The sequence below is a fragment of the Drosophila arizonae genome, chromosome 2 (genome assembly GCF_054131065.1).
Source record: "Drosophila arizonae isolate 15081-1271.41 chromosome 2, UAZ_ARI_1.0, whole genome shotgun sequence".
Taxonomy (NCBI): Eukaryota; Metazoa; Arthropoda; class Insecta; order Diptera; family Drosophilidae; genus Drosophila; species Drosophila arizonae.
This window is the reverse complement of record NC_142922.1, coordinates 32,702,193-32,728,867: the sequence shown is the minus strand read 5'-3', so window position 1 is coordinate 32,728,867 and position 26,675 is coordinate 32,702,193. Positions and strand designations below refer to the sequence as shown.

The window sequence follows — 26,675 nt, the reverse complement described above, 5'->3', positions numbered from 1 at the left end:
GCAGGCAGAGTTTTATCAGAATAGCGCAAACTCAAATTAAACCATGATAGTCGAGAGGCAGGCGAACTTTTCCAAACGCACATTTATTCTTAATTTATTTAAGATATTCATTTGTCATATTTCTAATACTTGTTTGTCTATCCTAAGTGCCTCTAGTCAGCCCTGCTCCAATCTATCGATGATATAGGTTTTAGTTGAGTTAGTGAAGTTTTCTTAAATTAAGGCAAAAGACCGAAAGGAAGTCGATCACAGCTCCAAAATATCTGTTTAACATTGCGTTAATTTTTAAATGCTTAAATTTATAGTAGCCCATACAGACAAACCGACGGACAGTGTAAAAATTAATATGCTCATATCACTTCGTCAAAAGGAAATTTTTGATAAGACTTTTATTATATAGTTAGTGCTTAATTTTAGCAAAACATGTTTAATTCTCTTAAAGAAAATGGCCGAAAAGTATCTTAAAATGTGTGTGGGAACGATGTTATGAAAGATGAGAGTATAGACTGCTATGAGATTGACGAAGGAATTGATATGAAATGAAACTATGAGCTATGAACTATAGACGAATGCAAGGATGTCGCAACGGCAGAATGCGGTCTGGCAGGTGTTTAAGTTAGTTACATTATGCACACAATGATTCTGTTTGTATATATGTACTTTCATTGCTCCAGAAAACAGTCTGTCTCATTTTCCATTTATAAATAGACTAAAGTCCAAACTTGTTGGTTAAGCTTTTTATACATTATACATAAAAATCCGTTTGGCCACATTGGAGACTCCATTTATGTAGAAAGCCTTTTTGGTCGGACTTTTATTAATATAAATGTATTATTATTATTATTAGTGGGCAGTTTCTAATTTTGAATATGCACAGAAGCAATACCCAAAGGTCAGCAAGCAATATCTTAGCTCCTCCTAAGCGAACAATATATAGTATTGGCCATCACTTACCGCTATTATTGATTGCCCAATAAGACTATTCGTGGAAATTTCCAATCCGAATGATGACTGTTGCTCTTAGTAAACACTAAATGGGTCACGACTGGTCACTTCACTCAAAGGTCACTTGCCGTCGGCGTTACTCAATATGCAAAGTCTTAGCCAACACGGTGGCATTAGCCAGACAGTTAGTTGTTTATTGGCTATTGGCCACAAACTACGGGATCGGGTTGTTTAATGTCCGCGCGATATTTGCTACCGAAGCCGGCGCAGTCCACTTGCCTCGCGGAGTCGTGCTCGGTTTACAGCTCCAGCGGCGGATGGGCACTCAGTGGCTACTGGATAAATGGCTTTTAAACTGGCGCTAAATATTTATGAGAGTTGTATAATTTGAATAGTTTTTGATTTATTTTTCGGTGCAGTATTCTGTTGGCGAGCGACAGTAAAGGCCGCCTTTATGTTTTAATTGCTGTCACTGCTGTTGCTGTTGGTTTATTATTTTAACACTTTCCACAAAGAGCGCGCCGGCGGCCAAATGCCAAGAGCCAATTGCCAGCTGGAACTGGATTTATAGTTACTGTTGTTGGTGTTGGTATTGGTATTGGTGTTGGTGTCGGTGTTGGAGCTTGGCGATGTGCAGAACGGAACGTCATCGGGAAACGCTCGAACTGTGAATGCGATGTGCGAGTTTTGTGCTGGGTGTGAATAGCTGTTAGATTCCAGGAACTGAATCACAACCACACCACCAACGAGGGAAAACAAAACGAAAACTACGCCGACGCTGACGCTGACACTGGCTCTGACTCTTACTCTGTCTCCGGCTCTGACTTTGACTCCGACGCCAAGAGTCAGCCACAGAGTGAGGGCGACACTGATACCGATACCGATGCCAATACTAATACCAATACCAATACCAATGCCGATGAGTAACAACAACAAAGCGACCGTAACGAACCGAAAGCCGAGAGCATAGCATAGGCAAAGTATTGGCAAGGCGAGTCAAACTAAGGCAGAGGCGGAGGCGGAGGCGGAGGCAGAGGAACGGCTCGAGCGAGAGTCAGACATGGCACACGGGCTCGTAAATAGTAGATAAACAAATAAATAAATGGGCAGGGAAACACGGGCAGACTGCCTAGATATACGACAGTGCTATATATCTTGCATGCCCGCTGACTTATTTACCCACTCCCGTCGGCCGCAGCGCCCCTGCTGTATTGGGCATTCGATGAGGCCGCTTCGGTTGTATATCGGCAATTTGGGGGTTGCAAAGTCGCTCCAGATAGATAAGTTCGCACTCGCGACATCCCCGAAATCCACCCCCGTTCAGGGCGTCCTGCTTCCTTGTGCCTCGCCCCGCTACTCGGCTCGGCTCCTGCGCACTGCGCCATGCTGACTCGAGGATTCGCAGCGCGCGGTGCTGGCAGCCGCTGGCCCGTTGAAAATCAATGCCGATTGATTGGTGCCCTAAACAGTGCGCAAACTCCGCTTCAGTCTGTATGTCTGTATGTGCATTTATACATATATCTATATCTACAACATACTTACTTTGTAACATATTTCTCCCCTGACAACTAAGCCTCACAGAAATAGTATCCGAAAAAAAGTTTTCCTTAAATCCAGGCGCACAAAATTAAATAAATAAGACAAATAATATATTTAATATATATTAGCAATTGGTTCACTTTCACCCCACCAGTTACGAAATGTAATCGTCTCTAAAACACTTATTACCTGTAGTGGCCGAATAATGATATGATATGATTATGAATTGTGTAATCTATTATCAAATGACAAGTAAGTAATAACTTTATCAAATATTAATTGAAGCAACAAAATTTACAATAATGAAGATTCAATGTAAAGTTAATGTTAATGACTGGAGATATTCTTTATCAGACCCAATAAAAATTCTTCTCATTTTAAACTCAATTTAAATAGCAGATTTTAATACCAGGGTCTAGAAGCTCGAAGTGCATGCATAAAACCCATCAAGCTTAATCTTAAAATATGCGTTACTCCAGTATTTTAAGTTCTACGTAACGTAAAAATCAGTTAAGATTTGAGTGCAAGGACAGAGAGTAGTATAGAGAGTATTATGGCAATGCCAGAAATATGCGGATCTGACTAATGCACCGATTGTCTGATTGTTTCATATGGAAAGCTGTATATGATTTTTTACTTAATTCACTAAATTTATACCCATACATATAATAGGTACATATTTCAACACTACTAAATATATTATTGGGAAGTACAGCGACATCATCAAACTCAATCACGAAATAAAACTACAAAAGAACCAAAACAATTATTAAACATGACTCTAATCTGATGCATATCGCTAAAACTGACTTTACTTGCAATTGAATCTAAACACTTCGAATCTGGAATACAGAAAAACGGAATGGATCATCAAAAGTTAGCTAACTTACTGGATCCTCCATTGACTTTGTAATAATTATAGCCCATAGAATTCGTATTCTTATCAGAACACATTGTAGTACATAGATTCTAGGCACATTTAATTTAAGTCGCTCCAGTGAGCATGACCGAAACTATTCCAACAAAGGCCTGGTGTCCAGAGATCTGATATTTGCCCCAGCGCCAGCTGACAGAGCTCCAACTGAGCAAGCGGCAAGGCTGGGCCGAGAGGCTTTCGCTTGACACCTTTACAGACGGCAAAGCGCCATCGACCCAAGCGCGAGCGCTGGCCCCTATTTACCTGTAATCTGTGCTGCTGCCTCTAATAGTGCCGCGCCAAGCACTTCCTTCAGTGGTGCTAACACCGCTAATTGATGTGGCAAACAACGCGTGCTGGCCCATTGTCGCACCGCTAATTCAAACACGCAAAGTCACATTGCATGTGCGCATCTCTACTGCAACAAGAAACAAGAAATGCAGTGTATTCTCCTTTTTGAAAATAATCCACAATATTTATTATCATCGTTTTCTATTAATAAATGTTCTATAAATAAAAGTCAGCGAAAAGTTATATTAATGTGTTTCTGGCGATAGTCGGAATAGAACTAATCTTTGATCTCTTAGATATATTTCAATAAATTGATAAATACACAATAGAATAAGTAGATAATATAATCTGATTAGAGAGTTTATTAATTAAAATATTTCCCAATTGGCAAAAGCACGTGAAAATACTTGTATTCTTCCAGCTGTCCTGTTCACGAATATACATATATATTGAATGTAGTTTACGACGTATCCTTCAGCCTACACTTTTACCCAGCAACCATTGAAAATGAGAATTGAGAAAACAAGTAAGACAGCTGTAGTAGAGGCTGCTCGACTACGAGATCCCCTGAACCCTTCGAGCAACTGATATTTTAATAATTCTTTGCATCTATCTTACACATGAAATACATACACACACACTCACAGACACATATAGGCACGCACGCATAAGCACGCATGGGCTGGGAACTTAATTGTATGATAACCCTTCTTGTGGATGTACTTTCTTCATGAAACTTTTATAGTCTGATTGTATCATTAAAATGCGTGCATTTGCCAAAGCTCAAGGCTCTTTGAAATACGGTTTTTACAAATTTAGTGGTGAAGGGGCGGATGGTGGTTTATAACAAAAATCGAAATTCTATCAAATACATATGAATTTACATATAAAATTTGGCGACTTTAGCTATAAAGATATTGGAGATATAATGAAATAGCTTATTTTCGAAATTGTTTTATTCGATAAAAAAAATACGGAATGAGTTATTTATTTTTAAAGATAAGCTCGATATGCACGCTATATACACGAACATTTGAAAAAAAAATTCTAATCTTTAGCTCTTATATTTTCTGAAATCGACGCGTTCAAACATAAATACAAACAGACGGACGGACAGATAGACTGACAGGACTAAATCGACTCAGCTCATCGCCCTGATGAGGAATATAAATTTGTGGGGTCTGCCACGCCTCCTTCTGCCTGTTACATACATTTCAACAAAACCATTATACATTGATTTACCATTTTCAATGGGTTCAGGATATAAAAGTTATCACAAGAAATATAATAAACTTCGTTAGTTCTGCACAACAGACATTTGGAGTCTTTCGCTATTGTGAATAACAGACAAACCGCAGATAAAGACGAAGACACACAGATCGATCAACTCATCTCGTTCTTTTGACTTAAGCAAATGGTTTTGTTTGATCCTTAATTTCAATCGCCTACCAACTTCTCCTGAGTTGTTCAGGTGTTCATGGGACCTTCAATGGATCATACATTCAGCTATGCATGATCTGTTGAAAAAGTTAAGAACTAAAACTTCAAGCTCTTGGGAAGCTATGAACGGATAAAAACGACCAAATAATAGTCAAAGTCAATTAAACCTGATGATGATACAGGGTGGAGTAAAAGTTATCGCCCGGTTAAGTTTTTCTAATCCACTTAAATTTCTTTTAAATCAAATTGAGAAAATTATGTTGATAGGGTTTAGCATTCCTGGTGAATATTCTCCTCAAGGCCTGCAATACTCGAATATACTCATTGACGAGTTCCCCATAAAAGTCGTCCGATCGAACAGGAACATCAGATTGTTTCTTCTGGATCAGTTGACCTGATTTAAACAGAATATCTGATTCTCACTTTTTAGTATGCAACTTCAATCAAATCACAATCCCCGATTTTGGCATGGTCTAAGAGTCATGGTTTGTCGATTCCTATTCCTCGTTTGTTCAACTCACATTTGCAAAAATTTGCCATAATTATACTTATTTCCACTAGTGTGATTTCTATTGTCCCACCACATATATATGTACATACATATGTCTAAAAGCCGTAGAAGTCTAGATGTGCAATATCTATCATTTTTGGAAGTTAACAAATACCAGTTCCAATAAATGAAGTTTCGCAGGTTCAAGGACCACAAGAGCCGAACTCCTAATTAGGTTAGCTAAAAAGACTTATTTCGAAAAAAGTATTTGCATAAGACTCGAAGCGTGTTTGAGAGATTAACAATAAATGTGGCAATTAGAGTCAAATATTTAGACTCTGTGCCATGTCAAACAAAAGGAGTTTCAAACCAGAACAGATGGGAGTGGCGTTGCCCTGCCTTTGCGTTTGCCTTTCCCGTTGCCGTCGGAATCGGGAGCGACGATTTCCTTTTTTGTTGCCGCCACCAACGGTAATGTTTAAGGCCGAACTCGCACTTCACGCCTGTTTTGCATTTGCTTGCGACTCGAAGAACGTGCGAGGCCTCGTCTTGGCCATGGGAACTGTGATTTATGACAGCCAATCGATCCTAGACGTCAACCCCATCGGATGCCTACAGAGACTGAACTGAGCTGGTGAACTTTAGCTTAGACTATATCGCAAGTGCTGAAAAGTGAATTTGAATTTTCCGCATTGATATTGATTGATTTCTGTGAAGATCTGAGTTGATCAAGGGAACAGCCATACTTCTACATTGAGGGCTGATCCGAAATGGCTTTTAAGATGGCTGCAGCACTTCGAGCACTCCACCATTTGCGAAATGGTTTCTGGCTTTGGGGTTGGAGAGAGGCCTGCACCGGCCGTTCCCGTACTTATGGGGAGAAAATGGAAAATTCGATGTCGCCATAAACATTTATTGCTACTTTGGAAAAACTCGATTACAGACGAAAGCGGACAGCGGACAGACGGCACAGGATAGAGGGTAGAGGGTAGCCAGCAGCCCACACTGGACCGACGGACTTCGACTCTAATGCCAATGCGCAGCCGCCATTTTATGGGCCACGCCTGGGCACTTATGGCATCATCGGAGCGGTGGCAGCACATGGCGCGGCTGGCCTGAATCCTGGACCCATGCTGGCAGCCGACTGTTCATCAGGTTCCCCTGAGCTGAAACGGATTTTGTGCTTAGTCAGGATGTGAAGATGCGAAGATGTGAGGCTGTTAGCCTGTGAGCCTGTAAGCCTGTGAGTATGCCAAAATGATACACAGACGCACACTCGAGCTCGACTGCAGTTTTATTGATGCTGCCACTTGGGAAAATGTATACAATTTTCATTTTTATAACTTTTACGCTCCAACGCACGTCTGCCGTCTTCAGCCCGTCGCGGTCGGCCATAAAACGAATAAATGCTCGCAGCCATAAAACTTTATGGGCCCAAGCACCCAAATTGGGTTTGCGCCATAGCGAAGTTTTAAGCGAATATTTTGGCATCGGAAAGGAGCATTTGATTCGCGCATTCGCTCGGGACGAGAGCGAGAGAGAAAGACAGAGAGAGGGAGAAACTTGTCAAAAACTTTCTCTACTCCAAACACAAAACTCACTCACTGTCGAAATGAACAAATACCTTAGTCTTATAATATTCACCGTATTCTGGGCCCTGTTCGCCATCATTGGGTGCATCGTCGCCATTCGCTTCAAGGAGCGCTCGATCATACGATGCTGCGTTCTGCTGACGGCCGCCTGCTGCTGGATCGTTTGGCTCGTCACCTTCGTAATGCAAATGAATCCCCTGGTCGGCCCGCGCATGCACCAACCCGTTTTAATGGCAATGATGTCCTATTGGAAGAGATCCTATATGCACGACAAGCCTGACCCCTAGTGGCCGATCTATACCCCGGCGCAAAGCTCAGCTGAAGGTGCCTCGAAATTTGTTTTTATCAGTATTATTCACTTACTTTACTTTTTAAATGTATTTGGATAATGTAATTTATAATGCTTTCCTTGCAACACATTGGTACTTTCTCTGACTGCATTGAAAATATTTACTTTAGCAAACAGCAAGTTACTAAGTCTGAGCGGAAATCAATATAAATTATACAAACCACTGTCGGTTTGCATTGTTGGTTTGCTACTACAAGGATTTTGCCTAAAGTGAATATACAATAACTTCGCATATAGTAAATCGTATTATATGGTAAAGGCTATTAGTAGCAAACAGATGGACAGATGCGTAAACCGACAGTCCGGCGTACACCAAAACATCTGTACATAAAACAATTTTTTTCTGAAAGAGTTTCAGGACATTGATGTCTTTTTCCGCATCTAAAGTTTGGATGCTAGGCGCATCAATTTTTGAAAATATGCAACTTTTGACTTCCATTAAAAACATCACATTAAGGGCACGCCGAATCGCAAAAAACTTAATTAATTCAAATAAAGATAACGAAAAATAAAAGAAATAGCATAGTTCAAATAAGTTTTTTAAGCATATAACTTAATAAACACTAGGTGCAAATTTACCTGACATGCGGAACTGTTATTTATAACCTCTTTATGGAGTAAGTTTGTTAGAAACTAAGGACTGATACACTCTGGGCGTGTTTAATTTCCATATAAAGCGCCATCTATGATGTGTTGTGCCAACTTTTACCCAGTACTTGAGCCATCGACTAGTTGCAGTCTGTTAAGAGCTGCCCGCTATGAAACTCTCAATATTGTGGTGAAAACAAAACTCAACAAACTCAAATATTTAATAAATGGCATTTTGGCTAAGCAAAAATCTTTAAACACTATCCGCACTTAAAGATTTATATTTATATATATGTACATATATATATGTTTATACATATCAAATCAAATCAAACAAATAATAACTTTTATTAACTCATAAATAGACTAAGTTGCTTATTAATAACACCAGGTCATCATAAATCCAGTTCATCCAGCAAACGTAATATAAACTTAGATTTCAACCGCCAGCAGAGCGTCAACCACTTGATCAGTATCTATGATCAAAAGAGAGAAACATTATTACAGTTTTCTGTTGTTGGATATGTGCTTACCTGTAATAGTTCGCCTTAAAGGGCCCTGCTTTGCTCAAGCCCAAGAATTTCGCCTGTGAGTCGGTTAACTCCGTCAGATGGGCATCAAAAGTCGACAAATGCAGACTAGCCACATATTCATCTGAGAATGGGCAACACCAAATAGAGATACATCAATTGTTATACAACTATCAAAAGGAATAGTTACCCATTTTTTTTGGCAGTAGGTAGACGTCCGACTTGTATCGCCCGGGCGCTGAATAAAGCTCAATAAGAGCTAATGCCTGTGTGGACGAGGCCACCGAGACGACAAAGGAGGAGATGGTGGAGCAGGACAGATTTACCAAACGTCCTTCGGCCAGGAGAATGATCATCTTGCCATCAGGCCAAATAATGTGATCCACCTGGGAGCGCACTCGCTGCCAGGTCAACTCCGGCGTGTGCAGGCTGCTCACGTCTATTTCGGAGCACGAATGGCCCATGTTGCAGACGATGCACCCGTTCTTCATGCGATTCATGTGATCCCGTGTGACAACATGCTTGTTGCCGGTTGCGGTTATCACCACATCCACCGTCCGTATGACCTCGCCCAAGCGCACCACTCGATAACCGTTCATGGCCGCTTGCAGTGCGCATATCGGATCCACCTCTGTGATGTATACCACACAGCCCTGCCCCCGAAGGGCCTCGGCGCAGCCTTTGCCCACATCCCCGTAGCCGCAGACCACAATCTGCTTTCCGCCAAACATAATGTCCGTCGTACGCTTCAAGCTAATTAGAAATGGGATGGATTAAATGATTTCACAGCCTGTCTACTATTTACCTGTCCAGTATGGAGTCGCGGCATGTGTAGTACGTATCGAACTTGTTTTTCGTTACCGAGTCATTGACATTGATCGCTGGCACAGTCAGCTTGCCCGCCTTCGACATCTGAAACACGGGGGATATCGGGTTCAATAGGTGGGCGAGTATGCGATGTATGGATGGTTACACTCACCTGGTACAGCCTGTGCACACCTGTCAAGCTCTCCTCAACAATGCCCTTGATGGACTTGAAATAGTCCGGGTACTTCTTAAGCATCAGATGCGTAGCATCGCCGCCATCGTCGAGGATCATGTTCGGCTGCCAGCCTTCTTTGTGGATGCACTTGTCCAGGCACCACCAGAACTCCTCTTCAGTCTCGCCGCGCCACGCAAAGATGGGCACCCCGACCTCCGCTAGTGCCGCTGCCACGGCATTTTGGGTCGAGAAGATGTTGCACGCTGCCCAGCGAACGGATGCACCCAGTTGAATCAGAGTCTCGATGAGAACCGCCGTTTGGGCATTGACGTGGGTGCAACCCACAATCTTTGCGTTCTTCAGCGGTTTGTCGTCGGTCGCACGTTTGCGTAATGTCATGATTCCCGGCATCTCCTGCTCAGCGATCTCGATCTCCCGGCGCCCGAAGGATGCCTTGCCAATATTTTTGACGCAGAAGTCAGAGCTGCCGCTTGAGTTACTCTGCTTGGCATCTTTCGGCGAGATCTCGTCCTCATCGGAGCTGCCAGTGAAGCAGGCTAGAAACGGGGAACCACAATTAGATCGCTTCAACCTTTCATTATCTAGAACTCACCTGAACTAAAGGAACACGTGGATACATCGGAAAATCGACGAGCTTCAATCCTCGATTTACTGACTGGTGTCTGGTGGTGGGAAGGGAATCGTTAGTGTTACGTATGCAGTCTTTAATAGGAATTTGATTAAATTTAGTGTAATCTACGGGTACCACAAAAACAAATCGCAGAAAAAGCAGAGCAACAGCTCACAGCTGGTGGTAATTGGCATCGTTTAGAGTATCGATGATAATTCGTAGCGCCAATTGACGCTGTGTAATCGCGTCTTCAAGACATCACATGCCAATATTTAAGTAAACGAACAAATTAATCAATTCAGCAAATGTGTGCTTTGCATTTGTATCCCAGCCCATTTGCTAACTAACTTGTGTACATTTCCATAGCCGACTTCAATAAACATTCGACACATTCGCACTCACATCTAGATCACATATCGACGCACACCTGCACAACTGCTTGTGTCTATAGATATACCATATGTACATACGTGTGTGTGTGCATGTGTTTGTAAATACATCATCAATCCATATACATGTAGAGCTTGTTCTTTATATCATTTAATGCCCTGTTCACAATGGGAAACCTGGCATATTGGCTTCAAGATAATATTCATCCGCACAAAGCGAAGTAAATTATTGCACAGGAAACGAAATGGTTTCTTAGTTTACATATAGAACTGATTAAAGTGTATACAAACATGCACATGCCAATTACAAGTGCCCTCATATAGCGAAAATCTATACAACAGTCTAACACTGGGTATGGTGCAGTCGGATGCACTCGCTCTCACTTGTTTTTTCTATTGCCACTCACACACACACATGCACATTTATACAAATGTGCTATTCGATAGTTTCATTTGCCAAATATTTGATTATCAGGACTTTAAATTTTGCATACTTTAATGGGTTGAGGTGAGGAACCAGCAAATTGGATAGACAATTTACTTACCTTATCGGCCAAGCTCAGGTCGGCAAATGTCGTCTCCGGCATTTTACTCATCTTGCAGACACGTTTGGCTGAAAATTATACAATAAATTCTGAATATTAACATCGCTGGGGCTATCGACCTTCGATCCAATCACACATGGCCAATGAACAAACTGGTTCTATACACAATATATTTTTCAAGTTTGTCAACAATCGCCGTTGTGTTTTGTTTTTACTTTCTGCCTATTCTCAATCAGCTGTTTAAAGCGTGAAACGTAAAGCGCAAAGCATACACGACGAAGCACGTGACCGACCACTCGCTGAGGGAATACCAGCGTCAGTAGCCATAGCGATCGAGCACTGACTAGAATGGCCTGTCACAGCTAAAGCTCTGCACTCACCAGTCCGTTCCTATGAAGATCTCGGCACAGCTGGGCCTAATGCACTACACTCTATCTGTCTCGCCTTCTTCCTAGTCGCGCTCTTCGCACTCGCCTTCACTGTAGTCTACGTCACAGTTACACGGTCTCCTTTTCCTAGTCCTTCTACCTTCTACCTTCTACCTTCGGTTACTGCGTCACAGTTACTGGATGTCCCTCTCCTTGTCAGTCTCCCTCTTCACACTCGTCTTTGTCGTTGTCTACGTCACCGTTACTGGGTCAAGTGCGAATGTGGAATGCCGAGTCTCGCGATGCCTTCGTGTGCTCTTGTCTGCCGCGAACAACAAACTGATTCACATCAACTGGTACTGCTTATGTTTATGGGGAGCAGAGCGATCGTACAGAAATAAGGCAATAATACAAACAAAGAACGCAAAGCGAATGCAGCAACTAACTGGGCAGAGAAATTGCTCATACACATGCACACACACACATGCACATACACACTCACACACAGTGGACCTACAGAAATATACATCTTATCTTACTTAAAGCTATTATCGCTCTTCAATATTGCCTCTCTCTCTCTCTCTCTATCTCTCGCTCCCTCTCCCGCCATCTCCCCTTCTCTATCTCCTCGCTCTATCACTCGGTCTCTCTAACTCTCAGATCGGTTAGATGACAGAGGAATCTTCACAGTACGAATCGCTTGAACCGCGCGCTTATCAAAAACTTGACTCATATTGTGGCTATGCCAATTATGAAAATCAATTGGGCTCTTGACGTACGTAGATATAAAACCAAAATTAACTCGGCGAAAGAGATATATTAGACCAATAGTCTTGAATTGTTCAATAAGAGCATTTAATTTTATTGCGACTACCTGAACACACCAACGTATGTGTAAGTCCTTCAGATTACTGCCAGCCTATATTATGATATTAATATTGAGTTCAATTTATATTCAACAGTATTAAAACTAATATCAGTTTAAACTAGGGGTCTTAGCTTTTTACTCTTGTTCACAAATAAAATAGTATACGGGTTTTTAATCATTTTTTCTTGGCTCTTGAATCTAATGGATTGAATGTATATTTGTGCTACAATTAAAAATTGGGAAGCAAGCATTAACTATAATATTTAAGGTGCCTTTGGAGCTAATAATAAAAAACTCTAGATCGGCATCGATCTGCAATATATATCAAAGTGTCTAGAGATATAGCAATTTATACAAATATAAATATTTTAGTGCTTTAAAACTGACTAACAATTGTATATTAAATTATAAATGCGAATCCAATGCTTTTATCACGATTAACAGTCATCAGAGCCCTAAAATGATAGTTATACGCCTTAGTATTTATATACAATATATACGTCTATTGAATCGGGACCAATCGGGAAAAACTGTATTTCTTCTTCAGTTATACTAATTTCTATTATTTGGGCTTCTACCCAAAACTTGACGTTTGCTATTGGTTTATCAAAACTTGTATATATTATGGTCTATGTCGGTTGTCCGCGTCAAACGGGAATCGGATAAGTGTTTACCTCATACACAGATAGGCAGATAAGATATATGGCCTACCCATAAGGTGTGATAATTCGGAAAATATAGATTTCAGTTATAAATACGATTGTTTTAAACAGTGAGTAGCTGTTAGGTTTTGACTTATTATTGATAGGATACCTTTCGCTTACCCTTCAGAGATATAATAACGAAGCTCAGAGTTACGTGATTTGTTTACTGGCTGCTTTTCAACATTTAATGCATAGTTACATCTATGGTTTTATAGTAAATAATTTTAAAAACACTTATTTATACTTTATATATTCAAATGTTTAATCGTAGTCCATGTTTGCATGTATCGTAATCTACTAATCTTAAATGCATGCTTGCCTCAAATTAAAAAAAAAAAAATGAAAAAAAAAAGAAAAAAACCTTATTTGTTTTTAGCGAATAGTTGTTATCCGATTATCTGGAGCTCGGATTATTTAGGGTTGCTCATTAATTTTATGAACGTCGTGCCGTTCCGCCATTTTAGCTGTTTATGCCCAATGGCTTGACTGCACAAAAATTTAATTAGACGCCCATATACCTTTTAGCATGTTCGTAAAATGGTGGGAATTCAATAAAGAGCCCGAAATGAATCATCCACCATCAAACAACGCTGCGGATGCTGCGCACAACCTATAAGACACATTCCCCCGCTGTGGGGTTGAATGCATTGCAAAATGGCCCAGTCAGTCCGAACGGTCGATCAGAGAGGGATGAAGCAGAGACCAAAAAGACCTAATAACTTATAACGTTTTATTGTGAATTTCCTCGAGAGATTCTATGCACTTTAAGGTGCTACCGTTGATTGTATTTGATAAACATTTATTATGGGAAGAATTGAATTGAATTAGTGCATAGTCGAGATTTTACAAAATAATAGGACGATTTCATAGGGGAATACCACATGGGACAAATATTATTTGATTATTTATCCATCTCTACTAGATTACGGAAAGGGTATATATATCGGTATATCGCACTATTTTCTTCCTAGGATGTTGGATGTTAAGAATCAGAAATTTCGCAATCGCTTTTTAGAGTCTGTCTCATTATTTTATTTTCTAAGTATATTAACCCACTCTCTCTCTCTCTCTCTCTCTACCTTTCTCTCTCAGGCTTTGTTAAATGTATGAAAGGGGCAGAAGGAAGAGTGGCAAGCCCCATAAAATATTTGCATACTCGTATAAATATTCTTGATCAGGGCGAACTGAGTTCATTTAGAAATGTCCGTCTATCCGCCCATGCGTATGTTTGAGTGCGACGATCTTAAAAGAGCTAGAGATTTTAAATTTTTAATAAGGTATATCACGCGCAGACCAAGTTCTTTTCCAAAAATCGAGAACTACTCTTTATCTCTTTACTAAAAGCCTTATCGAAAATCGGTTAGAAAATTCTTTCTCCTAGATCTTTAAAGCTATAGTCTTAAAATTTAAATGAAAATTTATATGTATTTTATAGAATTTCGATGTGCGTTATAACCCCCCATACCCATATCCAACCTCCTATAAAAAATTTGCAAGAGGCGTACTTCAAATATCAGAGACTTTTGCTTTATAATCACGATTTGAAAGTGTCACGAAAATAGTCAATCTACAAAAAAGTTATTAAACAATTAAGCTTCCATAATAAGCCCACACTGCAGCCCATGCTCTTACGAGATCACCACGCCTTCGAGAAATACAATGGCTCACAGCTTATTTTTTGCAGCGATATAGTACAATTTTAAAGCCGTATTCCCACTAAACCAGTAAAGTTATGAAACATATTTAGATGGGGTCATATTTATCAGTCATTTATTATGTATTAACGCACTTAATAATTTTTTCGTTCTAGCAAATAACATTTCAAACTAAAATAACTGCCCTTTTCCATGTCGCATCTTATTTCGTGCACTTCACTTTCAATGATTTTATTGCCCAAAAATTCTTTTCTACTTTTTGTTTAACCACCAGTTTTAAGCATAATACCATCGAGTTTAACAATTTTCGGGTGGCTTCGTTGGAGATTTTTGGCCATTCATCCAATAGGGCCGTTTTGAGGTCATTTTTATTGGATACACCCTTTTCTGAATGGCCCTGCCCAATTTCGACCACAAATTTACAAACAAATCGTTTAGGATCCGCCGCATTTAGACAGTTCCAGATCAACCAGAACTGGACAATACCCCTCTAGACCAAGTTCTTCGGAATTATGGACTGAATTCTCATTTGAAAAGGATAGGTAATATACTTGTTCATATTACCATCTATGGAAACTAAGTTTCCAACTCCCGAGGACGCCATGCAGGCCCAACCATTACACTGCCACCGCCATAGCTCATAGTTGGTTTTAGGTGCTGATCATGAAGCAGGGTAATTGGTGGCCGCCAAACATATTGCATCTAATCCGACCCATATATATGCAGACAGGATAAGATATACCAAAAGATAAGATATACTTAGATCAAGAATATATATATACATACGTATATATTTGACCAGACCAGACAATGCAATAACATTATAGATTGATTTCCATTTTCAATTCACTGAGCTAGATTTAAATCTAGTTGACAAATTTGCAGAGATATTAAATTTATATAGAATTACTTTTGGTTGAACATTGTGACATACGTACACATGCTTACATATATAATAAAATGACAACGAATAGTTTTAATAAATCAGTTCAGACGTCCGTCTGAATTTGCTGAGTTTCGATCAATATATCAAAAGTTTATTCTTATCTCATATACAATTTATCACAGCACCGCAATTTGGCAACAACACCAATTGCGGCGATTAAGTAGGTAAATAGTAATGCTCGACAGATGCGCTTAGTTTATTATTATTGAACATTGCTTGTTTGTACTCATGTAATTAAAAATAGAAAACCTTTTGTTTAATCGAAAACAGTCTGTTTAATTATTCGCCACTAAAGCCTTAGATTTGAGTCTATAAACATATATGCATTATTTACATTCGTATTTACAGATTGTAACATTACTTAAATCTACGCCTTTCTATGTACATAAAGCTACTTAATACCGTCGATGATTTACAATTCACATACATATGACTATGGATACGTAATATATACTAATGATCTGCTCTCAAATCGTGCCGACCTTATCCATGAGGTACCAGGGCAGGAATACGGAGGCAGCTACAACGGCAATACACGTGGCACAGAGAGCAATTGTTGTGGATAGGTTTGTGGCCGAGAAGTTATCGTCTTTGTGATCAAGGTCTTCGTTTGGATGTTTTTCAAATTCCAAAACCTCCACATCGAATCGAAATCGAACCTTTGATGATGGTGACTCCTTACGCCACACCAAATGTCCCGACGATTCGCGTCGCTCCAGGCTCCATTTAGGATCGTGGACTGCAAAAACAATTTGATAGTTGTTTAGTATAAAAGCAAACATTAGGTTCAATCCCTAATATACACAAATCCTGAAGATTAAGAATAAAAACCAAAGTCCATGTCCTGATAACCTTTTATTTATATATTTAATTTACCGTAGGCATGGTAGGGTATACTCACCTGATCCAGTCATTTCACAATTTCAAAATATTTTTGTTTGCTTAATCTGAAAGGAAACACACAATAAAAATCGATTAATACCCAGAGTTTACTATATAACCAGATTATAAACAACTTGTAATTGTTATTCAGTGAATGTATAGTGCAATAACCTTCAATGAATTTGATTTCATGAAAACACAAGTGAAAACTATATGAAGTACGACTGAATCGAATTAGTATTCTGGACTCGTACTGAATCTAATTGAAAAACATGACAACATGCACAGGTCACCTAGATCACCTAGAAATGTTTATATGTAGTGTCGTTCTATATTTAGACTGCAATTATATGTACGTGTAAAATATATAATTTACAAGTACGTGGCGCGTAGCGCGTATAAGGTCCACCCTACTTTACGTTTGGTATCCCGAATTTACATTCACGTGACGCCAGCCCACCATTGATTTTGTTTTGCTTGCTGACGGTAGTCAATAGCTGTGTCAAGGTCTAGGCAACCGTAGAATACTGACAGGTGCAATAATAGGCCAAAAACGAATAATTTATGATGACTCACACCAAAATTCCTCGACGAAAGTCAATAGCTTCCTAGTAAAATATTAAATGAGTTTTAAAGTAAAATTTAATTAATTAATCACCAATTTGTAGAGTCAGTCTAATTTCGACAAAGCGAGCGAATCAAAACTCTAAGGTCTGGCAGTACCGACTACACAATAGTCGACACAACTGGAGATTTTTATGTTACGCAGGTCTATAACAAAATAAATTTTCGTTTTGGAATTTCACTAAACGCTATTAATAATTTACCATTTTCCACACTACTTAATGAGCGTTAATTGCAGATTTGTAGCACATGCTAACAGTAAAGCACCTGCAAGTTCTATAGCTATACAGAGCTAATAGGTTTTAGTGAATTACCACGTTCAATTTTCATCTGCTGATATGTAAATATGTACTCGATGTATCTGTTTCGCTGCAGTAGTAAAATATTGTAAATAACCGCTTAGATTCTAGATAGATCCTTTGGTAGCGACAGGAGACAGCAAGCACATTTTATGTATATGCAAATAGGCCGAATCTAAAAACCAGTCAAGTCAGTAAATCCAGTTTCATTTTTTTTTATTAATGTATTTTTTAATTCAAACAAGTTTTTCTATATTTGGCTAACTGTAGGACTGCAACTCCATTAACTGATCAGCTTATTGCTTAATAGTAGCTTGATAAAGTTTGAAGAAATCCGAAATTTACTTGCTACGAACATTTAATATAGCAAGCAGTCAAACAATAGCTGAATTTCACATGTAAAACAAGTAAGAAGACTCAAGTCGAGACTGCTCGACTAGGAGATACCCTGAACCCTCTAATTTGATATTCTAATCACTGTGCACTTCTTTTCGGCACACATACATACACACGCACGTATTCGAACGCGCTCTCCTAACTGCGCAGTAAGCAGCGATTGCGCTTGGGCTGCGCTGCAGTGTGGGCAACATTATAAGAATTTATTTGTTGAATAATTTAATTTCTAGACGTACAATTTTAATGAAACTTTCAGAGCGTAATCATATGGTGAAAATGTATGTACATTCCAAAGCACAAGTCCCTAGTACTTGAAATACGCCTTTTACAAAGGTGCGGGAGAGGGGGTGGATATAGGGGTGGGGGGTAAATTACAACAAAAACAAAAATAACCAAAAATTATATCAAATTCATATAAGCCTACATTTAAAATTTTCAAGCTCTAGCTCTAAAGGTGTATATATAATATAATTAAATAACTAGCTTTTGATAAGGTTTTTAATCGATAATAAAATATCGGGAGTAGTTATCGATATATAGCGAAAAACTCGATATGCGCGTGATATATCTTATATCTTCTAAGATCGACGCGTTCATACATACGGACGGACGGACGAACAGACAGCCGGACAGGGTCAAATTGACTTAGCTTGTCGCCCTGATCAAGAATATATATACTTTGTGGGGTCTTCCACACCTCCCTCTGCCTGTTACATACATTTCAACAAAAGCAGTATACCCTGATTTCCCATTTTCAGTGGGTTTAGGGTACAATTAGGCGTAACCCTTAGACAAGTCAAGCGATCAGTGACCTGATTCTTCAAATACATTGTCATTATCGCAACAAAATGATGCAGAATGTGATGAACATTGATAATGTACCGAAATTTGATTTATATTGACGTCTAAATTGAAATTGGAACAAAGCGATCAGAAAGCAGATGCTCATTGATAGCCACAATCTCAATGATGTGCATGACGCAAGTCGATCTCAATTGTGGAAGCAAAAGCCTCTTCGTTCAAATACATTTCACAAGCAAATCACAGTGTCGCAGAAGCATTTGTATTGGTTTTAAATTTAATACCTACAGATATCGCATGACAGAACAAAATGCATTATTTTTCTGTTATACATTGACTATACATACATATATGTATATAATAAATACCCTTATATAAAATCAATATAATAGAAATGCCCTTAAGTCATCTAGCTTTAATTTGAATACAATATAACTCATTCTCCTAATAGCGCTAAATAAATAACAATTTACACACATATGTATGTGAGTATATATATTTTTGTGTATAAAATTTGTATACATTTGTATGTATGTATAAGCATGTATGCATGTGTGTGCGTATATATGTTTGTCAGTGTGTCTTTTAGCTTGTCAATGTTACATATTTTAGTCCTTCAGGAGGACATTCTAAATAAATATATATTTATTCAAAATATATACATATACGTATGTATATAACTTGTATTTCTATTTTATACACACACACGGACATACTCATATACATATGTGCATATATGTATATACGTCTCCACACATTGACTTTTGGCACTTGATTTGTTTGTGTTTTTTCTTTGTTTAGCGTAGAACAACGCCGGCTTTATTGTTGTTGTCGTTCTACTCGTTATTTTGGTTTTTGTTTTTGCTATTTTTTTTAGCACATATCGCTCAAAAAACTTTGGCTGATGACAGAACCGTATATAACGCACACATATCCACACACACGCACACACATACATACATGCATATGAGTGCTCCGCAGTTAACGACAAATAACCACGAATCAAATAGTCTCTGGACTTTGAAACGACTGCATGCTCTTGAACACTTACGAATGTGCATGCATCATACATGCATGCATACAGATATGTAAGAGTTCTTTGCACCTTTTTGCCTATTATTTATTACATATAGCAGCTAAAACAGTAACTATTGAAATAACTTTAAAATTTAATATTCCATTAATATAATATGTGCTTAGAACGGATTGTATCGATTCGTTTGCAGCAAACAAATACACACACATACAAGTAGCTATACACATCTCTGTTTGTATATTATATGCGTACATACATACATACATACATACTTACGCGTAGTCATACTTCAAATAGCTTTTGTTGATAACATTCACGAAGAAGGAAACGACGAACGGCAGCTGCAAAACTTTGCTTCAATCAATGAACGCGCTGTCCCCCTCTCCTACTTGTATCAGCTGATCGAGCGTACGGCCGAAGAGCACACAGTGAGGCCTCCAGTAAGCTAACCAAACGTGTGGCGTATTAACTGTCGCCAAAATAAAAGCACACTTCCCTATCAATAGTCACTAGTTTACTATTTTAGGGTATTCATTTAGTATGCTGTGGGTCATAAAAAAGCTGGAATTCAGCACGAAAATACATGGAAGCGAAACACGCGCCAGCCTCATCATTTGATAAGCGTACAAATACCTCTTTACGGTAATTAATCAATGTGCATGTAGTAGTATAGTTTTTTTGCATATTTACACGCGAACGTGGTTTTTGTCTTAAATTGTAGTTTTAAGTATGTTTCCCTTGCATATACATATATATGTATGTATGTATGTACAAGTATGCATGTGTGTACGATTTGCGTACATATACCAAATGTAGATATTCAATGATACATTTGATATTTCGGTCTCTAAATGCTGAGTTTTACTGTTGAACCTCAACAACTTTAGAATCAGTGTTGATATAATTACGCTTACGTATGAAAGTATGTATGTATGTATGTATGTATGTATGTATGTATGTAAGCAAAAAGTTTCTGTTCTGAACACAAGCGCTTATTGTTCCTAAATATAATACTTCGTAATTTTTTTAAGTGTATGCATGTATGTACGTGTGTTGATGTGAGATGTCGTGTATATATAAAAAAAATGGCGCGACCGTCAAATTATGTTAATCACTCTAAAGCACAACACGACATTCAAAATAATATTATTTTTCATATTGTTATTAGTTCAAATGCATTTATGATTATTTACGAGTTGTACATATTTACGTACACATGCACATACATATGTTTTGAATGCATACAAATATTCCTAAGTGCACACACACATCCGCACAAATATGAGCTGATGTTTGTTTTCAGTTATTACCGTTGTGATTTTACAACTCGAAAATCGACGAAGGCCGAAGCAGTATTCAATAATTCGTCAACAGCTGTTTCACGCACACATGCCCACTCTCTCGCCCTCACAGTCAGAGAGTGCAAGGTTTTATTGCAGTTAATTGAAGGGGGCCGAAGTCAGTCGTCGCCGATGAAGTCGATCTTGGAATTTTGTTTGTGCGACCACGTTGACATGCACTACTTGCCGCTCCCAACTATCGAGGTCTAAGCATAGACACAGACTGCCGCTGCCTCGCTCCATTGTATCTATAGCAGCCGGGCTAGAGCGGCCGAGGCCCCAGCGCTAGCTGCGAGCGGACGAGCGAGCAGACGAGCGAGCGCGAGCGAGTAAAAAGAGCGAGGCACCGAAACTAGCTGTTTGGAGGCTCGGCTCCATAATACAATTCTTTCTACGCGAGCTACCCAAACTAGCTGGCTCTGCTCACATACATACATAATTGAAGGTACACGCTTTTAAGTATGTATGCAAACACTATGGTACAATTAGTAGTGAGCTGTACCAATGCTTATATGTATTTTGTCTGCAGAAATAATAAACTATCCATTTGAGTAAATTAAAAAAAGTCTTAGATTTTGAACTTCACGTGATAATTTTGATAATATCATAACAAAAGGGAAAAGAAATGTATTTATTGTCAAAATTATAAAAGCTACTAGAAATTTTATTCCTCATATTAAATATGTTTATATCCATATAAAGCTCTTTCATTTTTTACAGATGTAAATTTCATGAACTAGTGTCATTTGAAAAAATTTCCTTTTATATATACGCCTCACAGACGTAATTAATATTAAAATCTATTAACTAACCTGAATATTTCATTAAGATCAATAAGTAAACACGCAATTAACTCATGTAAGCTATAGAGCTAACGAAAAAGAATAGTCTATGTGGGTATATGAACAGGGTTTGTGTCGCGTAGGCCGTTTTCTGCTTTAAATGTAATCTTAAGCAAATTACACTTAACTAAGGATTCCGAGTTTAAGAAATAGGACCCCAGAAGAAGATCTATTCCATAGGTATGAATGCTAGCTTACAGCCTTATCAAGCTCGAGTGAGTGTTTTTGTATCATATCACGTTTATTTATAAAGAAGACTAACCACAATCAGCCTGCCGAATTGTGGTAGTTTAAGAGTCCACAATAAGCCTAAATTGGGGATTCTAGATAAGATACACTAAATATTTGAGCCTACGCAGAAACCATATAGACAAAGACGAAATGCCCCTAATCAGGTGCTTTCCTCCTATTGCTATGGGTTGTGTTGTGTAAATATGCTTGTGGGAATGTTTTTATGATAATTGTGATTATATTTATACATATGTACATAAGCAGAGGTGTGCATAAATAGCTGCCTGTGCTGCCACCTATGGATCGTAAGACCATTACAGATATATGAATTTTTATAATTTGAAAAATATGTAAGATATATAATTATTATATTTAAGATTTAAGAATATGTTTATACATATTTCAAATTTGTAAAAAAATTTAAGTATTTGAAATTTCTATTGACTAAAATATATGTATATATTTGCGGAAGCAGCTATAAACATATAGAATAGCAGTCATAACTGGATTATACTGTATACTAAAATCCAGGCAAAATATTGGGTTACAAAATAAAAACAAAATTTTAGTTTTAGAGGAAAAAGCTATATTCTCAGCACTGATGCACACATTCGTAATAAGTTTGCATACATGTTTGATTGCGTACACACGTACACACACACACACACACACACACACACATGTTTCTGTGTATATTTACATTTGTATTCTTTCTCTGAAAGACTCGAAAATCTTTTGTCACTTGCTCCGCTATTGTTGTGTCGAGTACGAGTGGTGTGTGATTATTTTTCCAGTCAGCTGCAAGCACTGGACCTGGAGCCCAACGAACTCACAGCCAAGCGAGGCAGTTGATAAATGAGAATCAAATCAGAGGGAAAACAAGTGCCGTATATAAATATAGATTTGCTTTTAGTAATATAAGTTTCAGTTGGCTCAGTAATGTCCGAAACATCGACGTCTGGCCGCTCTCATTCCGAAGATCTTTCTAGGTAGCTATTATCACTTCCATTCGTTGAACTATAATCTCAATTTATAGGTCGTCCCATATGCTCCGCCAGTAACAACTGTCGCCTGCAAGAGATCTTGAAGGCTTGTGCCAACATTCAGTCACTGGAATCGCTGTCTCCGTGCGCTCAGCTGGACAACGACATAAACGACACGTACGCCACGGCAGAGAATATGATTACTCCCGATCCGTACTCATTCAATGGATTTATATCGAATAGCACCTGCGGTAGCGAAGATGGCTTCACCGACATCGTTCTCGAGGAGGACAATCGCGTCTCATTAGCGTACGAAAATCTGTGCACCATTCCACGAAGACTAGCCGATAAGTTTGCTGCACACGTCAAGTTCCTCGATCTCAGCTACAACAACTTCCGGAACCTAAAGTTTCTTATGTTTTTTGAGGAACTGCACACGCTCATACTGGATCGCAATAGTAATTTAGATGTGAATACCTTCCCCTATATGCTCAACTTGAAAATTTTATGGTTAGTGAAGATATTTTTATACACACAAGAATATATGTATATAGATGATATCGATATTCCAGGATAAATAACTGCGATATTTGCAACATAACAGACTGGATTCACCGAATAGAGCGACACTGCCCCGCGCTCGAGCAGCTTTCCTGCATGGGCAATCCAGGTATCCAGACGGCGTTCAAAAATCATGGCCCTGGCTCACCCACCACCTATGCTCGCGAATATATACTCCAAGTTCTACCCAATCTCAAATTCGTGGATGGTATTTCGCGTTATTCATTCAGCAGCCGAGATTCGAAAACAGAGCTTGACAAGCGATATCTTACAGCAGCAGGAGGACCCTCGTCTTCGTGTGTCTCTATGACAGGACAGGGTAACGAAGAGTCGACCAGCGCGTCTGAAAAGCCAAAGAGTACCTCACCCACGCTCAGCTTCAAGGAGCTCTTTCGACTCAAGTCTGCCAAAAAGGCGAAGAGTCCGGGTGGTTCTTCGTCCAACTGATATGCATACAAATATCCACATATATATGTATATATATATATATATATATATATATATAGCTGCTGTATGCAATTGTTGTTGTGTATGTTGTTATAGGCCAGCATTCGTAGCATATGCTTATCAGTTCTCTTATAATGTTGACATAAAAACAGATCTCATGAATCTATTTATATGCTATAATTAACTACGGGGATCTGATTTGTAAAGCAACCATTACATTACATTACATTTGTAGTCTAAGTCTAATCAAATCTAGCCATGCTTAAATTTCCTGAATGAGCTAATTTAATTCGTTTATCAATATAACGAGTTCCCAGTGCCAGTGCGTCTGCCAAGTGTTTCAGAGTCTTGAAAAGTGAATTAGAAATTTATAGATTGCTATGACATGACAGATAAATATCAAATGAAGACAAGTTCTGAAATAATTAATAAATTTCGTACGTCAACTATATATCTCCATAATTTTAGCATTTCAATCACTAAGGACATCGTTTACAGGGTACCGACACGAGATTCTCGCTTTATTTTTGATTATGCATCTCAATTGTTTAGCTAAGAAGAAACTTTGCTTATAAATATTGGCACACTTAACCCTAAATTATAGTTATCAAGTTATAAACTTATTTTTTAAAAACTTACTACACAGTTCTAAATGTATTGTTTTTATCAAATTATGTTTGTCAATATAACATCAAAGTCAGCTTCAATAAACAAATTAATTAAAATTTTATATTTCATATACATTCTTCTAGTTTTATTTACGAGCTTACAAGTTTATAAGGGATCTGTCCAGCTGGTGGGTAACACCATAAGAAAGTATAAAATGAAACTTTGATTCATATTGAACTGCAATCGTAGTATTAAGAGACATGAAAGTGTATTATTTATGTATATATGTTAGTGGTAGGTGCTTCATAAAGTATTCGTCACTTTAAAGCATATTTGGAATAATTTACGTTCTGTCGGGTATTGCACCTATGCTAATCCGATCGGCAGTAGCTATGGATTAGTTCGACTTGATCTCCAGATTGCCAAAAGCTGAATCCAATGATGCAATCCACTTGTCATTATTATCGATCGATGAATGCCTTGCGGTATGCTCCATGGCCTGCTCCAATGCCCATTGTGCCAGTTTTTGAGACTCCTTACGCTTCAAGCTAACTGCCTTAGAGTTTGCCAGATAGCTGCAGCACAAGAACAAACCATAAAGTGCTCGCAAGTTGTGCGGATTAAGCTTGATGGCCTGCGAGTAATACGTGCGAGCTATTTCAATATTTTCAACGCCACCCTGAAGATAATTATAGTGCATTGGTATAACCAGAGAGAGGCGAAAGAGTATGCTCAATTACCATGGTGTATCGGATGTCCGCAAGTCGCTGATGTATTAGATGACTGTGGGGATTATGGAGCAGAACCTCCTCCATACAAAAGGCTGCCTTGCCGAACTCACCCTCGGCCAGATACAAGTTGCAGAGCTCCTGCCACGCTTCCTGATCCGACATGAATCTATGGTAATCATAATATTCATATAAGCCTCATTCATTACAAACATATAGGTGTTATACTTTTTGAGATATGCATTAAGTTCCTTAATTGCATCTAAACGAAGTCCGCGAGCTTTCATTATAGCTATTTTCCTTTTGCGCGGCGCCGCATTTGTCTCATCCTTTTCAATTATGGCATCTAATACTTCGTTGGCGGCGTCGTACTGCTCAAGTGCTTCCAAACGCATCGCCTTGAACTTCATCACACGCAAGCTACCTGGAAACTCGGCACTCAGCTGCTTTGTGCACTTGGTGGCAATGTCAAAGCGTGCGGTGTCCAATGCAGCAACAATCACTTGCTCGAGTATCAAATGTCTTTCGTTGCCCGTTTTGTGGACTTTGTCCTCGAGCACGGCTACCCACAGTTGAACCACATCCTCGCTGTGGCGTCCAGACTCCTCACGCCATTTTCTAAACTGATCCCGCACATCTGAAAGTTCAATTCCACGTAATATTCAATTTAGCTTCGTTAATATTATTGTACATGCAAAATTTATCTTTAGCAACTGGGTCACGCATATTTAATCAATGAAAATAAAGCCAATAAGTTATCTACCAGTTCTGGTACTTGAAATATTTACCTGACCAACTCATTTCTTCATAATTTAGCGACATTTTTATTTAAACCCTTATAATTTATAAATTGTCAATTTATTAAAAAAAAAGTCGAGTCAGAAGGTAATCGATAGGCAGCGATAAGTTTAAACGATGATTTTACTGATGTTACGATAGAGTTTCAATATGCCTTAACGATGAAAATATTACATTTTCAATTTTTAAATTGAATATGTTATTCGTACATAAATATTTGTATAATAATTTCGTTGATTAAAAATAAAAATATTACTAATCTATAAGTTTGCTACACAATATTTTAAGTAGTACAATCAATGGTTATATAAAAAACGTTCAAGGTATTAA

General features: G+C 38.6%; 5 protein-coding genes across 16 annotated transcripts; 2 read left to right on the top strand and 3 right to left on the bottom strand.

Annotated features, from left to right (window-relative positions):
• Window positions 1-2,494: 2,494 nt before the first annotated feature.
• On the top strand, window positions 2,495-24,951 carry MESK4 (Misexpression suppressor of KSR 4). Of its 7 annotated transcripts, none has more exons than XM_089462631.1 (4): window positions 2,495-2,736; window positions 23,256-23,379; window positions 23,446-23,712; window positions 23,775-24,951. In XM_089462631.1, exons 1-4 carry the CDS (start codon window positions 2,700-2,702, stop codon window positions 24,208-24,210), a joined length of 864 nt encoding a protein of 287 aa, XP_089318757.1. In that variant the 5' UTR covers window positions 2,495-2,699; the 3' UTR covers window positions 24,211-24,951. The 7 variants fall into 7 exon arrangements, with proteins under 7 accessions (XP_089318757.1, XP_089318756.1, XP_089318758.1 ...); XM_089462632.1 differs by lacking the exon at window positions 2,495-2,736 and adding an exon at window positions 22,925-23,208 and having other exon boundaries at window positions 23,278-23,379; XM_089462630.1 differs by having other exon boundaries at window positions 2,499-2,736; window positions 23,256-23,712.
• On the top strand, window positions 7,161-7,632 carry VhaM9.7-d (Vacuolar H[+] ATPase M9.7 subunit d). Its single transcript, XM_018000427.2, has one exon. The coding sequence runs from the start codon at window positions 7,234-7,236 to the stop codon at window positions 7,498-7,500; it is 267 nt and encodes an 88-aa protein (XP_017855916.1). The 5' UTR covers window positions 7,161-7,233; the 3' UTR covers window positions 7,501-7,632.
• AhcyL2 (Adenosylhomocysteinase like 2) lies at window positions 8,475-11,958 on the bottom strand. 2 transcript variants are annotated; one of them, XM_018000424.2, is made up of 8 exons: window positions 11,608-11,958; window positions 11,228-11,295; window positions 10,276-10,345; window positions 9,660-10,219; window positions 9,486-9,592; window positions 8,871-9,433; window positions 8,684-8,804; window positions 8,475-8,626 (listed from the first exon to the last, which is right to left on the bottom strand). In XM_018000424.2, exons 2-8 carry the CDS (start codon window positions 11,276-11,278, stop codon window positions 8,620-8,622), a joined length of 1,479 nt encoding a protein of 492 aa, XP_017855913.1. In that variant the 5' UTR covers window positions 11,279-11,295; window positions 11,608-11,958; the 3' UTR covers window positions 8,475-8,619. The 2 variants fall into 2 exon arrangements, with proteins under 2 accessions (XP_017855913.1, XP_089328980.1); XM_089472854.1 differs by lacking the exon at window positions 11,608-11,958 and adding an exon at window positions 11,443-11,591.
• Window positions 16,019-21,394, bottom strand: LOC108609266 (uncharacterized). Of its 5 annotated transcripts, XM_089462637.1 has the most exons (4): window positions 21,117-21,394; window positions 20,083-20,349; window positions 16,670-16,715; window positions 16,019-16,507 (listed from the first exon to the last, which is right to left on the bottom strand). In XM_089462637.1, the coding sequence occupies exons 3-4, from the start codon at window positions 16,680-16,682 to the stop codon at window positions 16,236-16,238; spliced, it is 285 nt and encodes a 94-aa protein (XP_089318763.1). In that variant the 5' UTR covers window positions 16,683-16,715; window positions 20,083-20,349; window positions 21,117-21,394; the 3' UTR covers window positions 16,019-16,235. The 5 variants fall into 5 exon arrangements, with proteins under 5 accessions (XP_089318763.1, XP_017856512.1, XP_089318764.1 ...); XM_018001023.2 differs by lacking the exon at window positions 20,083-20,349; XM_089462638.1 differs by lacking the exons at window positions 20,083-20,349; window positions 21,117-21,394 and adding an exon at window positions 17,309-20,024.
• Window positions 24,936-26,589, bottom strand: EMC2A (ER membrane protein complex subunit 2A). The gene is made up of 4 exons (XM_018017813.2): window positions 26,336-26,589; window positions 25,776-26,184; window positions 25,560-25,716; window positions 24,936-25,498 (listed from the first exon to the last, which is right to left on the bottom strand). The coding sequence occupies exons 1-4, from the start codon at window positions 26,367-26,369 to the stop codon at window positions 25,217-25,219; spliced, it is 882 nt and encodes a 293-aa protein (XP_017873302.1). The 5' UTR covers window positions 26,370-26,589; the 3' UTR covers window positions 24,936-25,216.
• Window positions 26,590-26,675: the final 86 nt, after the last annotated feature.

Coding starts and splice junctions, on each gene's coding strand:
- EMC2A (XM_018017813.2), bottom strand. CDS start 26,369: ATGTCGCTAAATTATGAAGAAATGAGTTGGTCAG. Junction 26,185..26,335: donor TGAAGAAATGAGTTGGTCAG/GTAAATATTTCA, acceptor TTGAACTTTCAG/ATGTGCGGGATCAGTTTAGA. Junction 25,499..25,559: donor CGGACATCCGATACACCATG/GTAATTGAGCAT, acceptor AATTATCTTCAG/GGTGGCGTTGAAAATATTGA.
- MESK4 (XM_089462630.1), top strand. CDS start 2,700: ATGATTATGAATTGTGTAATCTATTATCAAATGACAA. Junction 2,737..23,255: donor AATCTATTATCAAATGACAA/GTAAGTAATAAC, acceptor CTCAATTTATAG/GTCGTCCCATATGCTCCGCC. Junction 23,713..23,774: donor CTCAACTTGAAAATTTTATG/GTTAGTGAAGAT, acceptor TCGATATTCCAG/GATAAATAACTGCGATATTT.
- VhaM9.7-d (XM_018000427.2), top strand. CDS start 7,234: ATGAACAAATACCTTAGTCTTATAATATTCACCGTATTCTGGGCCCTG.
- AhcyL2 (XM_018000424.2), bottom strand. CDS start 11,278: ATGAGTAAAATGCCGGAGACGACATTTGCCGACCTGAGCTTGGCCGAT. Junction 10,346..11,227: donor ACCTGAGCTTGGCCGATAAG/GTAAGTAAATTG, acceptor TCCCACCACCAG/ACACCAGTCAGTAAATCGAG. Junction 9,434..9,485: donor CGCGACTCCATACTGGACAG/GTAAATAGTAGA, acceptor ATTTCTAATTAG/CTTGAAGCGTACGACGGACA.